This window comes from Dermacentor albipictus, chromosome 7, assembly GCF_038994185.2.
Source record: "Dermacentor albipictus isolate Rhodes 1998 colony chromosome 7, USDA_Dalb.pri_finalv2, whole genome shotgun sequence".
Taxonomy (NCBI): Eukaryota; Metazoa; Arthropoda; class Arachnida; order Ixodida; family Ixodidae; genus Dermacentor; species Dermacentor albipictus.
The window spans coordinates 97,834,387-97,854,807 of NC_091827.1; the positions used below are offsets into that span (position 1 = coordinate 97,834,387).

The 20,421-nt window shown below is 45.9% G+C and overlaps 1 protein-coding gene across 1 annotated transcript in view; it reads right to left on the reverse strand.

The window, feature by feature from the left end:
• The window catches only part of LOC135916833 (uncharacterized), a 166,042-nt gene that overhangs the window by 64,655 nt on the left and 80,966 nt on the right, over window positions 1-20,421 (reverse strand). The window contains exon 7 of the mRNA XM_070522027.1: window positions 7,030-7,165. Within this exon, the coding sequence (XP_070378128.1) occupies window positions 7,030-7,150 (121 nt within the window). The 5' untranslated portion in view covers window positions 7,151-7,165. The remainder of the gene's footprint in view (window positions 1-7,029; window positions 7,166-20,421) is intronic.

Genomic DNA, 20,421 nt, shown 5'->3' on the forward strand with positions numbered 1-20,421 from the left:
CTTGCGCATAAGTATAGCTGTTTATTACCTAAATGTAACACAAACTATGGGAAAATGGCATCCTCGTTTTCAGCATAAAAAATATGGAGTGACCTACCCCATTCACTTAAACTAACATCATATTTGAATGTATTCAAACATCAGTTAAGACGCTTTATTTCCTTGTGTAAATAGTTTCATGTCCTATAACATGTTCTCTGTGAAATAATGCTTTCTGATATGTGTACTTTTTGTTTCTGTTGTCTTACCAATGTATTGCATTATGCGCATTCATTTGTTTTCCTTGTACTTTATATTTGCTGCTTTAACCCACGTTTTGTACACATCTTTTTTGTATTTTTGGAACCGAGGGTCCCGCTGCAGTCATTGACTTTGGGCCCTCGTCTGCGCTCTATTTGTTGTGTACTCATTGGTTTTTGAATGACGAATCAAGTGAACCTGCAACTGAAACCCCTGTACTTCGACTTAGGTGCCCGTTAAAGAACCTCAGGTGGTCTACATTACCCGAGTCCCCCACTACGGCATGCCTCATAATCAGCTCACCGTCTTTGCACGTAGAACTCCATAATTACTTTTAATATGTGGGCAACGACGTTTAAATAATGGATATGAAACCTCAAACAGGTGCGACATGCATTTTTTCTCGCATTTACCGCTATATCTTCAAAAAGTCTTCAGCTGCGACCCTTTAACTAGTTCATGTGTCACAGCTACAACATGTGGACGCACGTCTACCTCAAGTGATGTATCGTTTGAGTACAATTGTCCTTTTAGCGTGTGCTAATAACGTTTTGGCCACAAGAGGATTCGATGCGTTGTAGCCGGTGGCCACAGAAACACGTCCCTCCGCTCGTTTGGTGGTGGTAAATACATTCAGGTCTCCGACGCCTTTCATGTAATAAATAAGTGATCTATGGTGGCATGAAAGTGTGTCATTTCACAGTGGAGAAAAGGACGCGTACCCACGTGTTCGTTCTATGCGTTACGCACTGTTTCTTCATCCCAGATGCTAGCGGTAAGAAAAGTCTCTCTACCCTTCGCAGCGTTGCCTTCTACATATGAAACGTAGTATATATTTAAATGATTGTTTACATCAGAAATGGTCAGGATTTGCATTAGCGATAGCCCATTTACTGCCACACTGACGGACAGAAGTCTGTCTTGTACGGCTCGTTCCGTGATTTTTAATCTACATAAATGTTAAAGTCGGCGGTACGCAGAGGCACGTATGCGTGGAACCCCAGCTGTCGTGCAGAGAACAATTAAAAAAAAAAGCCATGGGTTAGGATTAATAAATTATGGGGTTTTACGTGCCAAAACCAATTTATGATTACGAGGCACGCCGTAGTGGAGGACTCCGGAGATTTCGACTACCTGGGGTTCTTCAACGTGCACCTAAATCTAAGTACACGGTTGTTTTCGTATTTTGCCCCCCATCAAAATGCGGCCGCCAGAGCCGGGATTTGATCCCGCAGAGTTAGGATTGTTCGGCAAGAGAAGAGCGATGTCGAGCTGTAGTAGACTGCAAGCCAATATTTCGCGCCAAGGCTGCCCGTCGTTGTTGCTATTTCGTTTGTCTTTGTATGTTTTGATGACATAGCGGGTATCAACGCGAAGCCATGGACACAGCTGCCGGTTTGTTTTAAATCTCTTTATCGTCTCCTTGTTGCCACGCAAGCGCTCTTTACTTTTTTGTTTCTTGTCCACATACCTATGAATTTTACACGACCAGGCATCACAGAAACACAATTTAGACTTCTGGCATAATGCTCGCATTTTTCCTGTTTTCAAAAAATACGGGGCGCAGGTGCCACCTACAAGCCTCGGCAAGCTGTGCGTTTTCCTCGTGGAGAAACGATGCGAGAGAAAGGTCGTGGCCGAGAATCTGATACAGTGCAGGTGGAGAGAATATATTAAAAAAAGATGTTTGCGCAGTAATTATCATGCTGTATTCCCTTCGGCAACGTCCGTAAAAGAAGTTGCATTCCACGTGCTTGTCGTCTGCCCATGGCGATCGCTCAAATCCCCAGCACGCGAACACGACTCAGCGGATTAAGCGAACAACCATTCATGAGCTATGACAACTACCACACGACATTGCCAAATGAATGTGGCTTGTGCTAAGTTGCACGTGAGAGCAGCAGGCAGGACAAGACAATCCTTGGGAGAGTGCGTACGAATGCAATAATTATCTCCTCTTTATACACCATTTGTAATTGTGGCAATAACATTAGTTGCAGGCTTCCTTGTGTGTTGGACAAATCTGAAATTAGCCGGCACAACGATATTTTCATAACCACTGTGGCAGCATTTAGACTTCTCGAAAATTCATTAGGCAGGTAGGCAAACGTGTTCATTGCCATGAACGTAAGGGTGACGTACAGTGAGTAAAAAATGTATCAATGTGAGGCATTCTAGGCTGTACTCTTCTGTTAGTGTGCGAATGCCACTCTTCTCTTCATACAGCTCTGCGTGTATCGCTTGTATAGGAAAGAATTTTGCACAGCACCACGGGATTTGGGTGAAAAATTAAGGACACTCTAAAATATAACTCCACAAAGCACAGGATCATCAGGTATGCAACATTTCATAAGGGGAATAACAGACTCGAACAAATTTTATTTATCATCACCTAGTTTCAATTAGCCTTCCACTAAATTTAAGCAAACGTTGTATACCACTTATCCTCCCTGTACAGCAGAGTGAAACTTTTGCGAGCATGAGTCTAAGGGAATGATATTGGCAAACCATGCGTACTTGCGTAGGTATAATTTGCAAGGTTGTTTTTTCATTGTACCTATATTCTAGCTTCTAATTTATTACTTACATGTAACAATCCAAGACTCAGCAGAATTTTTTTTTTATTCTTCTCCCTCCGCTCCCAGTAAATCAGTTGTTTATCTGGTTCGGCTCACTGTACTCGCACCGGCTTAGTTTTCTCCCTCCGCTGGATAAAAAGGGAATCTCATTGCTGATTGCTGCTATTTCGATCGCACAATCGGCCGTAATGTAGCCGATGGTCTCAAGTATTCCGTCTTTTATAGCCGTTTTCATTCTTTTAAGTGGTTTCACAAGTACGGGGCTAGGGCCACAATGGTGCGTCCGTACTAGAGTAAGGTCACCTGAGTAACTGTGGAAATAACGAGGTTATGGCGTTCGTAGAATTCCCGTTCGAGCACCTCTCCATGTGTTTTTTTTCTACCGTATTTGTAATCTCCAGAAGGTGAAACTTCTCTGTGAGAATACGTATGTCGTCTAAAAGAACGCTGGCCTGCCGAATACATCGTGTTGACGATTATATACAAAGACACTTGTCTACAAGGAGAAGTGTCAGGTTACTACAGGCATCATGCAACACTTCCACCCTCTTGGGAATCCCTGGGGCATGCTTATGTATTGCTTTACGTCGCCTACGCCCCGTTCTGCAGGGCTATCGGCTCCCTTATGGTATGTGCCCCTAAACTTGAGGGCGACGATTATTTCTTGTGCCAACGGCGCAAGTGCCTCGCTTTTTAGCGGAGACCGATTGCCAGTCACTACGTATTTCCTTCCCTTGAACTGAGATGATTTTTTAAGCACCCTAGTAGTTCCTCAAGAGTTTTGGGTGATCTTATTTCCAGTTGTCTCTAATGTTTCCTAGGCAAGCTATGAATAATACCTGACACGGCAACTGACCCGGCAATTTCTGGGGTGGCCATCTTATGAAGCCGTCTCCTGTCACAAAATGCTCTTTGGGCTTTCCTGATCGATACTTATAGGAAATTGTGGGTTTTTTTTCATGCGCTGATAACCAAGGTCTCCGCGACATTGTCATAATCTGTGCAAATCCTTTAAAGTTGCTGTACTGAAGAATGGTAAAAAGAAGGACACCGACCACCGAAAGAATGCAAGAAAAGACATTGGGGCTCCCCTGGCGGGAGCTTAGTTCACAGTAAAATCAAGGACGTGCAATACAATATAAACATTGTATCGCACGTCCTTTTTTTTTATTCATGTCACTTAAAGGCCCATACGTGCATTAAATAGGGGTGTTAAAATAGTGATGGATACAGTATACGCATTTAAACAGATAATGCATGCTAAAAATAAAAAGAGCACAAGCGGAAAAACAGAAAAATAAACAGTAAGAGCAATACAACGACACGTCCTAAACGTTGAAGAAACCTATAGAATTGAAATGACCGTTATACAAAATCAACCTAACTTAGTCACTTCATAGAAAGAAAATGCTTGCTCAAAAGGTACACCTACCAGCAGATACTGCATGAACCAATGAAAAGGACAACCAGAGAAAATTTTATGCCCTGCAAGGAACTCTGTGCTATCCTAGAACCAAACCATCTGAGCAAGAAACATCAAAATATGGTGAGGGAAAAAAATAAGTAAAATAAGAAAAAAAGCAGAGAATAATACAGTGATGCCTTCAACGAATGACCAAGAGAACATGACGTTAGTACGTTAAAATAGTGTTTAATTTTACGAGGAAATCGTCATGACTTGGAGTTGGTACGATTTCATTTGGTAACATATTCCTGTGATATATCGCAAGAAAGAGTGGCGAGCGACTCAAAGAAGTTAGCGCGTGCAAGAACGAGGTTTGGAGATAAACGAATTCCAAAGTATTTTATTGTTTGCGCAATGGCAATACTAATGCCGTTCATCGAGTAATGGGTAAGCCTCGGGTTCCCAGACCTAGTGAAAGCTATAGCCTTAGTTTTTGAAACATTTATTTCCATTTGCGACTGTTTGCACCAGTCGGTAATTTTTGCGAGGTCAGACTGCAAAATGTGAGTGTCGGAAGAGTTAATTATTCGTCTATAAATTACGCAATCATCTACATAAAATCTTATTGCAGATTTAATGTTATTGCTGATGTCGTTGACGTATAGCAGGAATACAATTGGGGCCCTATAACGTAAAACTATTCCAATATGTTTCTATTCCAATCTCCTGACGTCAAATTTGCATACCCACCAACGCAAGCACCGGGCGGTCACCCGCAGGGTTGTCTGAACAGACCGATGAAACGCTCTACAGGTTCATAGGAGGTCACTTTTGTCTGCTTGAAAAACGAATAACATCGCCTACACTAAGCGGTTTGTCGTATCTAGTGGGCTGTCAAGAGGCGAGGAGAACGCCCAAGTGGAGAGGCATTCGATGGGGTGGAGCCACTGCAGTGAAAGTCAATAACCGGATGAAGAGGGTGGTGTAGGCGTCTACGATTGGTCGGCTTTCCCTTACTTAGCTTGCGGTGCCTGGTCAAAAATCGTGGCGGCATGCAACGGAAGCTCAAGAATGACGCTAAAACGGACCCTCAGCAAATAAGAGTTGGCAGAATGAGGGGATAAATGTGCCGGAAGTGCTCGAAAACGTTGCACGGCCACGAAAGAAGTTTTATTATACGCAAATACACCCATGCTCTACGGCAGGTGCGAGTAGCCAGCGTCTGAGCGATCGACGGCAGCCATCTTTATTCCTTTCGGAATGGGGCAGCCTGCGGGTATTCCGAAGAAAATTCAGTTTGGTTCGGCAAATTATTGCATCTTTACCGCGTACACGTCACTTTGACGCGGTGAGTTTGTGCGGTTTTTGTGACGTCGCGTGACGGGCAGGTGAAGTGGGTGCAGCCCGAAAACTTTTTACCAATTGTCGAGGGCTAATGGCGAAAAGGGGTCGAAACAGAAATAACTGTTTTTCTTTTTTCTGTCAAATTATGCATAATCAGTGTGTACACATCATATCAGATGGGGAGGTAGCGCGGTTTTCGTGACGTCGCGTGGCAGACCGGTGAAGTGGGGGGGTGGGGTCGAAAAAAGTTTTTGACCAATCGTGGAGGGCTGATAGCAGAATGGAAATAGAAAACTTTGGACTAGTTTTACGTTATGGCGCCCCTGGTCCCAATAAAGAGCACTGCGGTACTCCGGATTTTAGAAGTGAACGCAGAGAAGAAAATTCACTAGTACTTACAAATTGGCACCAGTTAGTCAAACACTTCCTAATCGAATTTGTAATCCTACCGCATATATCAAAGTAGCGACGTTTCAATAATAAACGGTTATAAGCTACCTTATCAAAAGCCTTCGTAAAATCAATAAATATGGCGTCCATTTATGATGAGTCGTTAATAGCTTTGCACAGGTAAGAGACTAGCCCAAATAACTGCGTTTCGCATGAGCGACCCTGTTGAAACCCGTGCTGGTTAATGAAGAGAAGATTGTGCTAGGATTTCATTGCGAACAAAGCTACCGTCAGGGGAGCCGAAACGTCTTTTCTTGTATTCTTTCAGTGGTCGGGGTCCTTGTTACCCTGCTTCATGATGCCTCTCGACCAGACGGGCTTCCGTCAAAACCTCGACTTCAATTGCTGTACTGATAACTATTTTTACTTTTTAATTTTTTCCGTGTTAATACGTTTATGTACTGTGATGAATTTTCTCCCAGTTTTGCTCTTGTATTGCATTTAAATTTACGTACTGTTCATTGCCCCAACGATATAACCTTTACACTATGTAATACCCTACCTAGAGGGCCTTTAGGTTTATTGTGACATAAATAAATAAATCAACACGTTTCAACTGGATTTTCATGACAAGCAGCCAGAAAAGACGTTTTAGACTCGCTCCATTTGTCCGTCTCGTGTCCGGACAAACACAGGTCGTACCGCTTCTTCGCCAGACCAGTGAGATACTGACGCATGTTGCAGACGCGTTTAAAGAGTTCCTGCCAAGACTTGTCCTCGCACGCTTGCTCATAGGACTGGGTCCAAGTCTCTAAGCTTCAGGTTTTCGCATCAAATGATTCAGGCTTTAACATAACTTTGTTGGATCTTTGCTGGGCGCGGATTACGATGACTAGATTCTCCATGAGTTGCTGCTGTTTCTCAGCGTGCTGCTTCTGCTGACCACGAATCATTCTTAGTAGGCAGGAGTCAACGGAGGTGTCTTCTTTGTTCGGCAAAACCCTTACCAACGTTTCTACAGTAGTTTCATGATGTATTCATGAAACTTTGAGTGATTATGTCATGGCTTACCTGAAATTTGGAGGTCACGTTCTTCGAGCGTCTTCTCATCCTTCTGAGCGATGAAATCGCGCCGTTGGGAAGTGAGGAAGCTTCCAGGCAAATCAGAGTTCGCCTCTTCATCTTGATCCATCTCCCACGTTGAAAACTACAGCAGATCACGTGAGCTTTGGGGTACAATAAGCGTTGTTCACATAGCTGCGGGTCATATCTTGTTCTTTGTGCTCATGTAACGTCCTAAGACTGACCTCAACAGAACGTTGCTTATTCTTCGTCGCCCTCCGTTTCCAGTAATTAGTTATTTGTTTTCTTTATTTCACTACATTACATAGCAACACGCTGCGCACATTAGCGCGCTCATATTTTTGGATGTCATGGAATCAGTTGGAAGAAGAGGAGGAAGAGAACGAGGCGAACTTATATTGACATGCCCTTTGCAACAGGGCGGGTCAAATAGTAGCCTAGCCTGTTATAGTTGTACAAGTTTTAGTTATTTGCAGTTTAGCATATTGCCTATAGCTCCATGAAGTTTTCTGAAATAAATAAAGCATATCATAAAGTTCCCAAACCAGTCACTACGTCGGCTGTAACGATCTCTTTGTTGTGTGATTGTCAACAATACTCTAAACGTCTCTTGTTTAGCTCAATCGCTTACCACTCATTCCTTCTTTCTGATTCTATTGCCAGCGCTCCTGGATGATGAACGTTCCATATGGTTCTTCTTGGGACAATATCTTCGCATTCCAATAAACTGAGCTGAGCCGGCTGCGAGCCTATGCAGCGGCAGGCACAGGCCGCATCTTGCCGCGAATAATGGTTTCGGGATGTTTGGAACCTCAGACAGTCAGCTTGGTCCCCAAATATTAACCTACTGCCTTTGTATTCTTGCTCACATTTTTTATCCTGATTTCTTTTTTAGCAGCAGATTTCCATGCGAATCTCTGCCTCCCTCATTTGCATTCAATTTACCGTTATTTCTGTGTCACTAAATTGTTTTATGACATATCATTGTCCATTTGTACTTTCGGTTACCCTGCACTTGGCTGCGAATTGTCCATTTGTACTTTCGGTTACCCTGCACTTGGCTGCGAACATTATTTAATCCTTCCGTCTTTCTATGTTCTTCCTTTTAAATTAGAATTATGTGTTCATCCTTACAGCGTATTTCTTTTCATCCATGTTACAGAATCTTCCTATAAAACTAATTTTGCTCTGTGATTCTCGTCCAAAAGACGCGTAAACCCATTCCTCCGCACTGCCTTCTTTATGTTTCTGATGTGGGCTCCCTATGCCAATCGGCCAAATGACTATTGCTTAACTTTCTAACCGCGATATGTGCTCAACTGTTCTAAAATCTGACTTTAAGCACAGATTTGCATTTGCAAACGTTAGCACTAGCGCCATTACTTCTTTCTATATTCCGTTGCCCCACCTCCTAAATGTAGTGGCCCCAGTGTATTTCAAAACAGGTGCGTTTTGCTTATGCTTCATCCAAAGACTTCTCATTGAATTAATACAACCTGATTATTCTTCCACTCATTAAAGGTCCTAATTCCCGATTTTTGTGCGGTAAATCTTGGGCCTTGTTTTGTCGCTTCACTACAAAAAATAAATTCACAAGTCTCCGTGTATCCATTGCACTCCTGACATTTTGATTACCACTAGAACTTTCAGTGGCACCATCTACTCTTAAGGAACGTAATAAAATTAAAACATATCTTGTTTTGTAGTCGTGTTTCTATCCTCTCAACTTCCGCGTGAAAAACAACAAAGACAAAGGTAATCGTTACTTCAGTCCTCACTTAATCTTTGCTACTTTTGAACATGTTCACCATTGCCGCGTGTATTGTACGCGGTTAGCCCCTGAAGAGTTTGGCGAAATTGTTATCAACGCCATCGTGGTTCACAATAACCTGTAGCAGTTCTTCGTTGTTCTTGTCCAAGGCGCCCTTAATGTCTAAGGATGCTGTTCGGTAAAGTCGATTTGGAGCTTTTGAATTTCTATGAATTGAGTTAGGACACATATTATCCACTGAAAGTACCCTTGTTCCGGAACGCATTCTGTAGTATCCCCAGTACATCGTTTTTATCCACTTATTACTACAGCTTCAAGTTTGTAGCTTGCATTGCCGTTATAGATATCACAGAAGGTAATTTAACTTGTCTGCTTGAGCTCGTCTTATTATTGTCACCTTTGCCTTAATATAGGGCAAATGCTTCTGCATTTGCATCATCTAGCCTCTAATTTCTTTGTATTTAATCGCTGGCTACATGGCAGTAGTCAGCTGCCCTTATTCTTTGGAGCAAGCCGTTTGTCCAGTTGTGTTGCCACTTTCTCGGCTCCTGCTTACCAAGGGATTATGAGCATTTCCTTTGCTTTTAGAACGTGAGCTGTTAAGGGCTCATTCCAATACCGTTTCGCTAGACGATAATGTCTGCCGCCACCGCTGCGTAGCAGTTATCGTCGAGAAAGAGAGGAAAAAAAAAACGCTTCCCACCGGCATTGAACCCGGGCACGCTGCAGTGGAGTTGGCTAACCTACCATTAAGCCACGCCAGCTTTATTTTTTTCTTGCTAACATCCCGCAGAGAAATGCACTGTAAACGCGTCCTAGCGCGCGAGGAGACACGCGATGCCACATGCGCGCTGCACAGCGTCGATGCATGCATATTTTATATTGTGTTCGCATATTGTTACAACAGACAGAATGCCTTGCAGAAGATGAGCAGGCAGTGGTACAAGGCGGTTAAAGAAGACTCAGGGAAGAAAAAGAATTTGAAGGAGATGTACACAAGAATGCTACAAAATATATTACGCGCCTGTTTAAATCAAGCTGGCTTGGTGACTACGTCACCGCCGTGCATCCAAGGATGTGCCAGCACATAATAATAATCATCATCACCATCATCATCATTATCGTCGCATCGCACCACTTGAGTTGCGTTGTGAGATGTGCGCTGCGTAGCGTTTATACGTGCGCCGTTTGCATTGATGTTGCATGGTATTGCACGAGGAGGCGCCTCATGGAGCAGTTCCATAGGTAGCGGCACAAGGTCGATATGGAAGTCTTGAGGAAGAAAGAGTAATGAGATGTATAAATACTGATGTTATGAAAAATTGCATGGCATCCCTGATTAATTTGAGCACTTTTGACTGTTTGACTGTTCACTCTTTCTCACCGTCCTGTTTCAAAGGAAATGCCATAAAACCACCATGATCATCATTAGCATCGTATCGTGCCATTTGGCAACCGATGTGACATTCGCGGCGCGTAGCGTTGGTACCTACAAACTTTGCATTGCAGTTCTGTTATATTCCACCAGTCTCCCGACACGCAGCAGGTGCACGCTGCACGTAGCTGGACCTGGTTAACTCCATCAGGCTAAGTGTCTATTTGTCACCAGCCCGTTTCGAAGGAGATGCCAATGAACAATCACTGTCATCGTCATCAACAGCATCGTACCGTGCCATGGGTCAAGGGTTGTGACATGTGCGCCAAGTAGTCTGGATATCTGCGGGGGTTCTTCAAAGCGCACCTAAACCTAATTGCAGGGGTGTTCTTGCAATTCGCCCCCACAGAAATACGGCTCTCATGGCCGGGTTTTAATCCCATCACCTCGTGCTTAGGAGTGCGACACCATAGCTGCTAAGCAATCACGGCGGGTCAACACTAAAGAAAAAAATCAATCATTCCTATAATAGTAAATTATCCATCCGCGATGCCAAAATAACCATTCTGACAATGGGAAGAACATTGGTAAGCCACAAAATTAGCAATGGCAAAAGACAGGTGATAACACAGCGTTGAAGTTCCGCGCCACCTAGCCCTGACATCATAAATTTTCACGGCACCTGCTGAGCCCTAGGTAATTGCTTATCGTTAACAGTGAGCTATGCCATAAGAAAACTAAACTCGAGAAATTGCACAAACTGTTACGTAGCTCCACAGAGCCGAAATACAAAAAAAAGCTTTGAAATACGTGACGTCGCATTGATGAACCAGGGCTGGCTTCCGGCGCGAGACCTTTAGCTTGACTTTGTCTTTTATTGAACAACACTGTACAACGAAATAATCGACAATAAACTAATTTAGCGTTTTTACTTGTGCTCAATAATTGTCATGGACTTTTTTCTGCAGGCATTACCTGTCATCTGTTTCCTACATTAGCCTTTAAAATTAAGTATAACGCATTGAAATGTGACGGTATGCAAAAAATTTTCATTCTTGTCTCTTTATCTAACACTGAAAAGGACTTTTGCACGCTTGTAGAGTCCTTGAAACAAAGCTTTAAGTGCTCCTTACTACGGCAACCGGCTACAAGTGCATCGCGTAGCATCACGCGCATCAGTAACACAAACGTAACGTGCTCAACTTGGCAGAAGGATTGAAACTTTGTTGAGCTCTGATGAGATGAAGGTATAAGGACTTAGCACAAAGGTAGGCTAATTGCCGTCAGCGGTAACTAATTTTTGGCAGCTGCTTCTCATTTTATTGGAATTACAGCCAATAACATTTTTTATTCACTCACATTTTTACAGGCTCCAACCGAAGCATCGTTTGGTCCTTTAGTGCTACCTGATCGGCGATGGCTGCGCCTCAATATTCCCCGCAGGCGCATCCTTCACTGCTTCACCACAAAGGTCTCCCACTGTGGCAGCAAATGAAGTGGACTATGCTTCTGAGGTGGGGGTGGATCCACTTGGTGCGACAGGTTCCACGCAGTCGTCTCCGTTGACGCGCACCGGCAATCACTGGGAACCAGGTAGCGTTTCTTCTTCGTCGTTCCGTCAGGGAAGGTGTACGTCGCGTTCAGCGGGTGGTAGACTTGGACGCAGCGGAAGCCTCGCTCGGGTGTGCAGGGCACGCCCATGCATCGACACTGCACGGTGGTAATAGACTCGGGAACCCGGTAGAGGGACACGTCCACGACGTGGTCAAAGGTGCATAGAGACCGTTCGCCGATGAAGGGTGACGAGATGTTCTGCGCGCATTTTCTCATTCTCTGGATGGGAACCTGGTGGCACGCGCGACGCGTGGATCTCGTAGTGGTTCTCGGAGCACTCGTGGCGGTATTCGTGCTCGCAGCGTGCTCACCGAAGCCGAGCGGCAGAAGAGCGAATGCACATATTGCAGTTGACAAGAGAACGTACAGGAGCATTGCTGATGGCTAGGTCGCTCTACGAAGTGATCCTGTCTCCGGCGCCGCTTTCGTTTTTTTGGGGCACTGCTGTCGACGAAGTGGGAGAAGGGAAGTGGCGCGTAGCCTCTGCTAGGGGGAACCGAAACACCACGTGACATCCGGCCTTACTGTTGTCGCGAGCAGCCTATCGTAACTCCCGTTGCTTTCGAGGGTAACAGGCGATCAAGCCCCAAGAAGATTAAGAGGGCGGCGAAAGGCGATTGGCTTCGGAAACGAGCATGTTGCAGCGTCCGGGTCCTTCTAAGCTGAAGTAAACAAACTGAGCGCGTTCGACACCCGATGTTTACTTGGCACATATGTGATCGGTGGTGGGTGTAGGAGAAAAAGCTATTTTTGTCTTTGTTACGTGCTTCACAACACATGTGCTGGCTATCTCCGAGGTCGTTGCAGCCTATGAGGACCCGCCGCGGTGGTTTAGCGGCTATGGTATTGCGCTGCTAAGCGCGAGGTCGAGGGGCCAAATCCTAGCCGTGGCAGTCGTATTTCTATAGCGGCGAAATGCTACAACGCCCATGTCTCGTGAATTGGTTGCGCGTTAAATATCCCCTGGTGTCGAGATTTATTCTGGAGTGTCTACGGCGTGTCTGTCAATAAAGTCCCGGTATCGGTACGGTAATGCCCAGAATTCCATTCAGTTCAGTCTAAGTCAAAGACACCATACGGACCAATGCGCTCAGGAGATTTAGCCAGCAAGTATTTAATTTTGACACGATTATAAGGAACATACACCTGAAAGTGTTGTACATGATAGTGGTTTCGGTATCATAAGCTCCTCAGTGGTCGTTTCAGTTCCTTCTAACCGGATGAAAGTGTTATGTCCGCGGTAGCCATATAAAAGGAGTTCGGAACATGGAACGAAGTTTATTCAGAGGTGCTGGTGCGATGCGCGGTCACACGTTATCTTCAGTAGGTCTTTGTCTGGCTCCTGGTCTTTGTGCCTCTCCACAAATCACCGACGGCGAGAGAGTCTGGAGACGGGGAGAAGGTGACTCATTGGCGGATGGTGTGAACGGAAAAAAGGGGATCTCGCAGACATAGCAATCCCTCCCCCCTTAGTTTTGCGCTTGGTAGCGGTCTGGAGGGCGTCGCTGTCCTGCCGACTTTCATTGGGCGGGCGTCGTGTAGTCGGGATCGCACCTGTGGCTGGTTTTCTCCATCGGATCCGCTGGCTGCGTCGGAAGTGTCGGTTTAGGAGCGCCATGTCCCTTTGATAACCCTTTGAGACCTCAGGGCGATGCGTTTATTCACGATGACGGGGTCTGACACGGGCTTTCGTTGAAACTGCTGGGCAAGCACGTGCTGTCCTTTCTCGAGTTTCCTGCAAAGCGGTACGTCTTGGAGTCCTCATGCGGCCTTCGAAGGTGGCTCAGGCAGAACAGCCGAGATGTGCGTTTGAAGTTCGTGGGAGCAAATGAGCTGCTAGGTGGTTCGGGCCGTCGTATTCTACACGGTTGTGTGCTGCTTGAGCAAACAGCGTGCGATGCGCCGCTGTACTGGCTCAGTAGGGCCTCTTGCGAGAGCGCCTTTTAGCTCTCCAACGTAGCGTTCAGCCTGTCCGTTTGTGACTGGGTGGTACGATGCTGATGTTACCGCCGTGATGCCATTGTCACTGTAGAATTTCTTCATTTCTGCCGACACGAATGCTGTTCCGTTAGGTGTTACCACTTTCTGGGACAGTGAAAACTTTGCAAACAATGAACGCAAGCCTTCGGCGACAGCTGCCGATGTTGTATTCTTCATGTGGTGAACTTCCACCCAATTACTATTGGCGTCCAGAAGCACCAAAATGTGAACCCGTCAATTGGGCCTGCGAAATCGAGGTGCAGGGTGTGCGAAGGCGTGTTAGGTCTGTTCCTATCCGGAACTGCGGCTCGTCGCGGAGCGCATTGGTTGGTCTAACAAGCTGTGCACTCTGCCGCAAGTGTCTGGATATTCGTGTCGATTCCCGGCCATCACATGAAGGCGCGAGCGCACTTCATTGCGACCATGCCTCTGTGTACGGCGTGCATGAGCCATGGTTTGTCGTCGAAGTGGGTCTTGAATGGCAAGTCGTGATGGAAGCTCACCTCCATATGGCAGTCAGTCAGTCAGTCAGAATGGAAGTCACGATGGAAGATCACCTCCATAGCTTTCTGGCGAAAGGCGTTTAAGTTGTCTTTGAGCTTTTGAACGCTTCCTTCCCGTAGAGATTTGTACAGCTTGGACAACATCGGGTCATCTTGTGTGGCCTTTACGACCATGACGGCTGTTAGCGAAAGCCTTGGTAGCCCTTCGAACATCAACACGCACCCAACTCGAGGTGGGTCCTCAATGGTTTCACTGAGGAGTAAGTGGCTCAGCGCGTCTGCGTTTTGGTGCTTTCTTCCGGGGTGGTGAACGAGGTCGTAGTCATAGGCCGACATCTTATTACCCCATCGCGTCATACGGCGCGGAATCTGTTTCTGCGGCCTTAGGATACCCAAAAGTGGCCTGTGATCAGTTAAGATGGTCACATGTCTGCCCGTGATATACTGATGAAAATGGGTCGCACCATAGACGATGACCTGTCCTTCACCATCGAGGTGAGAATAATTTCGCTCTGAAGGTGAGGGCGTGCGAGGAGCGAAGGCAATCGCTTTTTCTCTGCCTTGATCGTCTCTTTGTGAGAGAACTGCACCCACGCTGTAGGGTGACGCGTCACAGGCCAAAAGTAAGGGCAACGCCTTGTAGGCGTGCCCGAGCCCTACACTGTAATGGAGCAGCTGCTTCAAGGCTTTAAATGCTTTCTCTTGGCGCGGCGATGAATTCCAGAGAACGTCATTTTTCAGCAGGTTGCAAAGGTTGTTGGCCACCGTTGATCGGTGTTCTAGGAACCGGTCATAGAATGTTGGGAGCCCAAGGCTCCTGCTTCTTGGTTGGAGCGCGCGCCACCGTTATGGCTCGCACCTTGTAGCTGGGGGGGTTAATTAATGTCTTTGGCATCGACCAGGTAACCTAAAAATTTCGCTTTAGGCACAGAGAAGCAACATTTATTCATGTTCAAGCGGAGGTTCGCGCTAGCTAGCCTTTGCAGAACAAGCTCTAGACGAGCTGCATGTTCTTCTCTGGTTCTGCCACTGATTATTACATCGTCCAAGTAGACGCACATGCTAGGTATTCCTTGAAGCTTGGATTCCATGTACTTTGGAAGATTGCTGGAGCTGCCATTACTCTAAATGGTAGTCGCTTAACCCTGTACAGTCCTGTGGTGGTGTTAAGAGTGTGCACTTCTGAAGTTTTCTCCCTCACCTTGAGCTGCTGGCACGCTTCGGTTAGGTCCAGGGTGCTGAAACGTTTCCTCCACGTAGTGTACCGAAGACTTCTTGTGGTGTTGGTAGAGGGTATGCTGTGGGAACCCTGTTCCGATTTGTAGAGATCCCTCTCGTAGGCAGGTTGCAGGGCAAACGGTATAGGTTTGGCCTTTGAATGTTCGGACTAGCGTCCAGCTTAATCTCGAGGTTGACGGGCTCATCGTTATGTCCAGGAATTTACCCGAAGAAGACCGCCTCGTACTTCCGCAGCCACTCGACCAGCTTTTGCCACTCGATCGCACTTACCTCTGCTGCCTGGCTGATGCCACAGACTGCGATTTTGAGAGAGCCGAACCAGTTTCTGCCCAAGATGCTGCATGCAGTGCCCTTCACAATCACGAGAGGCAGATTTGCAATAGTGCCGTTGTACACAACTTCTACGTCGGCACTACCTAGAAGTGGCAGTTCTTGTCCAAACCATGTTCTCAGGTGTGTGTTTTCATCGAAAAGCACTGGTGCGTTCCGTGGCCATGCGCTGCGGTACGTATTCTCGCTGACGATCGTGCATGCTGCTCCCGAATCAACTTCAACGTGTCTGGGCTGGTGGTGGACAGTAAGGTTGACCATGACCTTTGGTCGTGTGACAAGGTTGACGACGTTATGTAAGTCGTACAGCGCTGTTGATGCTGGTAGACTGTGCGGCGTTTCACCTTGCGTTATTGTCTTTGTGGCTTTCACATTTTTATGTCGCTGTGCTGGCCCCTTCACCAGTCTTTTCTTCGTGATCCGGCCTTTTCAATGTGGCCACGCTTGTGGCAGAATTTGAACGTAGCAGCTTTGTGCTTGCATGACTGGGTGCTGTGCTGCCCATCGCAACGCCAGTAGCATTTTTTATTGATATGATATAAGGAGATGTTGGCGCACAATTTAAGGCGCCGGCTACTCCTCATCTCTTGAGTGGTTCCATCATACATCGTACGCGGTTCAAGGTTACATATCAAATAGTCTTTTCACACAAGCACCAGGACTTATCACGCAACGTTTCCATGGGAAGACTATGACGTAAGGAATACATGGTACATACAATATACAATGTAAATGTCTCCACACTTATTTAGATGAAAGTCTCAAAAGTACAAAAGATATTGTCGCCTAATAACACATTGTCTAGTCAGCGGGTGGTACATACATCGTGTAAAAGCATTATCACATACAGTCTCAACAGAACAGTCAACATAACATAATTCACAAACAGTTGGATACATAGAGTGACAATGAAATGAAGGGAACAATGAAAGCGCTAATAACGTCCAGCAATGCCGCTGTCTTCAAGAAAAGTCATTAGTGCTTTTAAAGCACTCTTCTGCAAAGCCGTTGTTGGCCAAGGGCTCAAAAGTTTCCTTAAACTGAAAGGTCTGCGGTCTAATTTAATTAGCGCTGATTTAAGTCGGCTTCTAGGTGTGTCGTGATGTGGACAATCTAGAAGGAGGTGATATATACCTTCATCTACAAATCCACAATCACATTCGGGGGTTTCCGCACGGCCAATGGTGTGTAAGAAATGTTTTGTGTAAGTGGTGCCTAGCCTTAATCGATGAATAAGGGTTTCCATAGTTCTATCTGATGACAATGAAAATTTGAATTCAATAAATAATTCAATATGAATTGAATATATGAATTCAATATGGTATAAGTCCAAGCTCTTAGAATTCTGGTCAAACCAAGTGTTTCTAGACAATTTGACAAACGTTGTCCTTATAATGCAGCGTAATTCATCCTTTGATATTGGGAGCGGAGCCGTATCATCTTTTAGGTGCGCTTGTCGTGCTGCTGCATCGGCTGCTGTGTTGCCAGGAATGTCGCAATGCCCTGGTATCCACTGGAATGATATTGCATGTTTCGCTTTGCTTGCCTTTGTGAGGTTTTTAAGTGTTTCATATATTATACTGTCACTGAATGTTTTCCCCTATGTGTTGCAGAGTGATGTTAGAGCCGCCTGTGAATCGCTGAAAATTACCTATTTTTGCGCATCTCTTACTGACAATATAAATTTTATCGCACATAGAATTGCGAACAGTTCAGCCGTTGTAGATGAAGTCGCACGAGATAACTTAAATGATTCTTGTTTGTTCAGGTGCGGTATAATGAATGATGAAGTTGAAGAGGTTGCTGTACTGGAGCCATCGGTATAGACGTGTGTGTATCCTGAATACCGCATGAATATCTGGTACAGCGCTAGTTGTTGAGCAGCTCAAATGAACATTTCTCTTTTCCTGAATATCCCATCTACTGACAATTAGATTTTTGGAACTGTAAGCAGCCAGCAGCCAGAAGCGTTGTGGATTAAAAGATCGGTCTGCGCTTGCCTGATGGCAATGAACTGGGTGAGTCGCCTGGTGAACCGGCTGGATGTTTTTGCGTATGTCTCGTTGCTCTTGGCCCGCGCTTTTTCTTGAACAGCGATGTCATAGGTCTTTGTGAATATCAGGTCAAACTCAGCAAACAGTCTCTTTTGCAGGATATCATCCCGTAGTCTGCACACGAATCGGTCACGCAACATAAAGTCCAGGGGAAGCATTGTTTCATCGGCAGGTGATGCTGTTGACGCCGTTTGCTCCCCGGTAGCCGCTGATCAACTAACCGTTGTGCGTAAAGTACCCAGGTTGCAGTCGGCGGCCAGGGCCTTCACTGCCGCGATGTTGGCGCTTACCGTCTCTCCCTCCACCCAATCACGCCTTTGCAAGTGAGCTCGGCTGAATACTCGGATGGTCTCGGGTCGCAGTGTTCCTGAAGTGCCGCAACAATGTATTCGTAGGCAACTTCAGCTGGGCTGCTTCGCTGTGCCGAGGCGCGAACGGTGTCGCACATCTGCTCACCGCACAGCGTCAGCAGGTCTGCCCTCTTCTTGTTGGGGTCCGCGATGTTGGCTGCCAACGAAGTAAAACTGGAGGCGTCCCAACCGCGAAGTCCATGATGCGCCGCTAAACTCCGGTAGTCGGCCCTGTGCGGGCGTGGCCATTGCGTACCACAGGGACAGGTCTACATGAGCTTGAAATCCGTTGCCGTGTCGCCCCTGTTACGTCCGCAGTAGCCGTAATAAAAGGAGTTCGAAACGCAGAACGGAGTTTATTTCAGAGGTGCTGATGCGCAGCGTGATCTGAAGTCATCTCTGGTTGCTCTCTGCCTGGCTCCTGCTCTTTGCGCCTCTCCGGCAGCCGCCGACAGGCGAGAGAGTCTGGAGACGGGGAGTTGGTGCCTCACTGGCGGATGGTGCGAGCGAAAGAAGGAGATCTCGTAGACATAGCAGAAAGATATCTAATTAGTGAAATCATGAAGCCGTGGTCACATGTACTGGCAAGCTGTTACTTTACAAATCGTTGGCTTGAATGTTTTACGGCGTGCACCGCAGCTGAACGTATGTAGAATGTTTCAATTGCATTTGGGAATTCCCAACTGTTGTCGAGTCCATTTTTGCTAACCACGACTAGACATATCTAGATCCTCCCCCCCCCACCCCTCCCTCACGAAAGAAAGAAAACAGAAAACGGTCACCCCTGTGAACCAGTAATTACATCGTTCGGATGTAAATTTCGCAGCAGCGCAAAAATCCTTATTGCCGCTTTCAAAAGCCGTTTATAGTCCCTTTACTACGAGAAAAGGAATCCGTGCAATGGTTGCATTTCACAAGTAATATCGCAGTTTGCTCTATGCAACGGAACCAACAGTTTTGCGTCCTACAATACACGTTCATCAACTTGCTAAAGAAGCAATATTGTTTTGGTTAATATACTTTACAATGACAATGCCAGAAAAAAACTGGGGGTATTCAATGCCAGGCGCGTATTCAATGCTTTATTGCTTTAGAGTTATGGTAGTAATGGTAATTTAGAGGAATCGTAGTATTGGGAGTAATGGTAATTTTTGACAGCACGCCACCGCTGGTCGTATTGCCGTTTCTTTTTCTCTTTGCCGCTCCTTGTATTCACACTGATCCTCGGGAGTCCTTAGTATGAGGACTACCCATAGCAGTGCTGCGACAACAATGAAATCAGTTGCTAGGCTGGCTCTTTTATATATGAAAGGCTAGTGCCGTCCCTACACACCTCGCAAGCTGCCGTGTTGCGCAAGCTGCCGTGGCAGCTTGCTCAACGAGATTCTTTACCGCGAAACGCATGCGGGCAGCGCTACATGTATCGAATTTATGTAAGGAGCACCTCATCATCATGTAGTTCGGATGCTTGTTTTGTGCTTGCCGTTATTTGAAACGAATGCTGTTCTGTGTGTTGTAAGTGTGATTCCAAAGAACCATGGACAATTCGGTTGTATTTTTGAGTACTTGAAGCGTGCTTCACCTCCGTCAAGGCTGGGCGCGGTTTTTCACAGCCTCCGGGGTCGGCCCACATGTTCGCCCACGGACGACGACTGGAAAAATTCCGACGACCGAGAGGCGAACAGCTTCACTGCAAAACTCTTGCTCCTGCATATCGCTTGATATTTAAAAACAAAAACTCACCCTTAACCGTAGCTAGTGGTAAATGCGCAACAATCCAGCAGCCCACTTTACAGCTAGGTTGCTGGTTACTTTGTTCGACCCGAGGGAGTGAATGGATTACCATGCTTCTTGTTTGAATGGATACGTGCACTTACGCTGTGCAGTCTTTACAAACTTTCGCGCACACGAAGAATGGAGAAGTGTCGGCAAAAATTGTTTACTGAAACTGTAAATTACTTGTTGTTCACGCGGGTGCACCGCTACTTGATGCATTCAAGTAGCGGTGCCGACGAATACTTGCACTTCATTTATTGGGTTATTTTTTACTGCATATTGTAGTAATTTTTATGTCATTGCAAGATATCGAAATGTCTGAAAAACATAAATTACCTGGGCCAGATCAGCGCGGTCACATACTTAGTTACACGACACTTTCTATCTC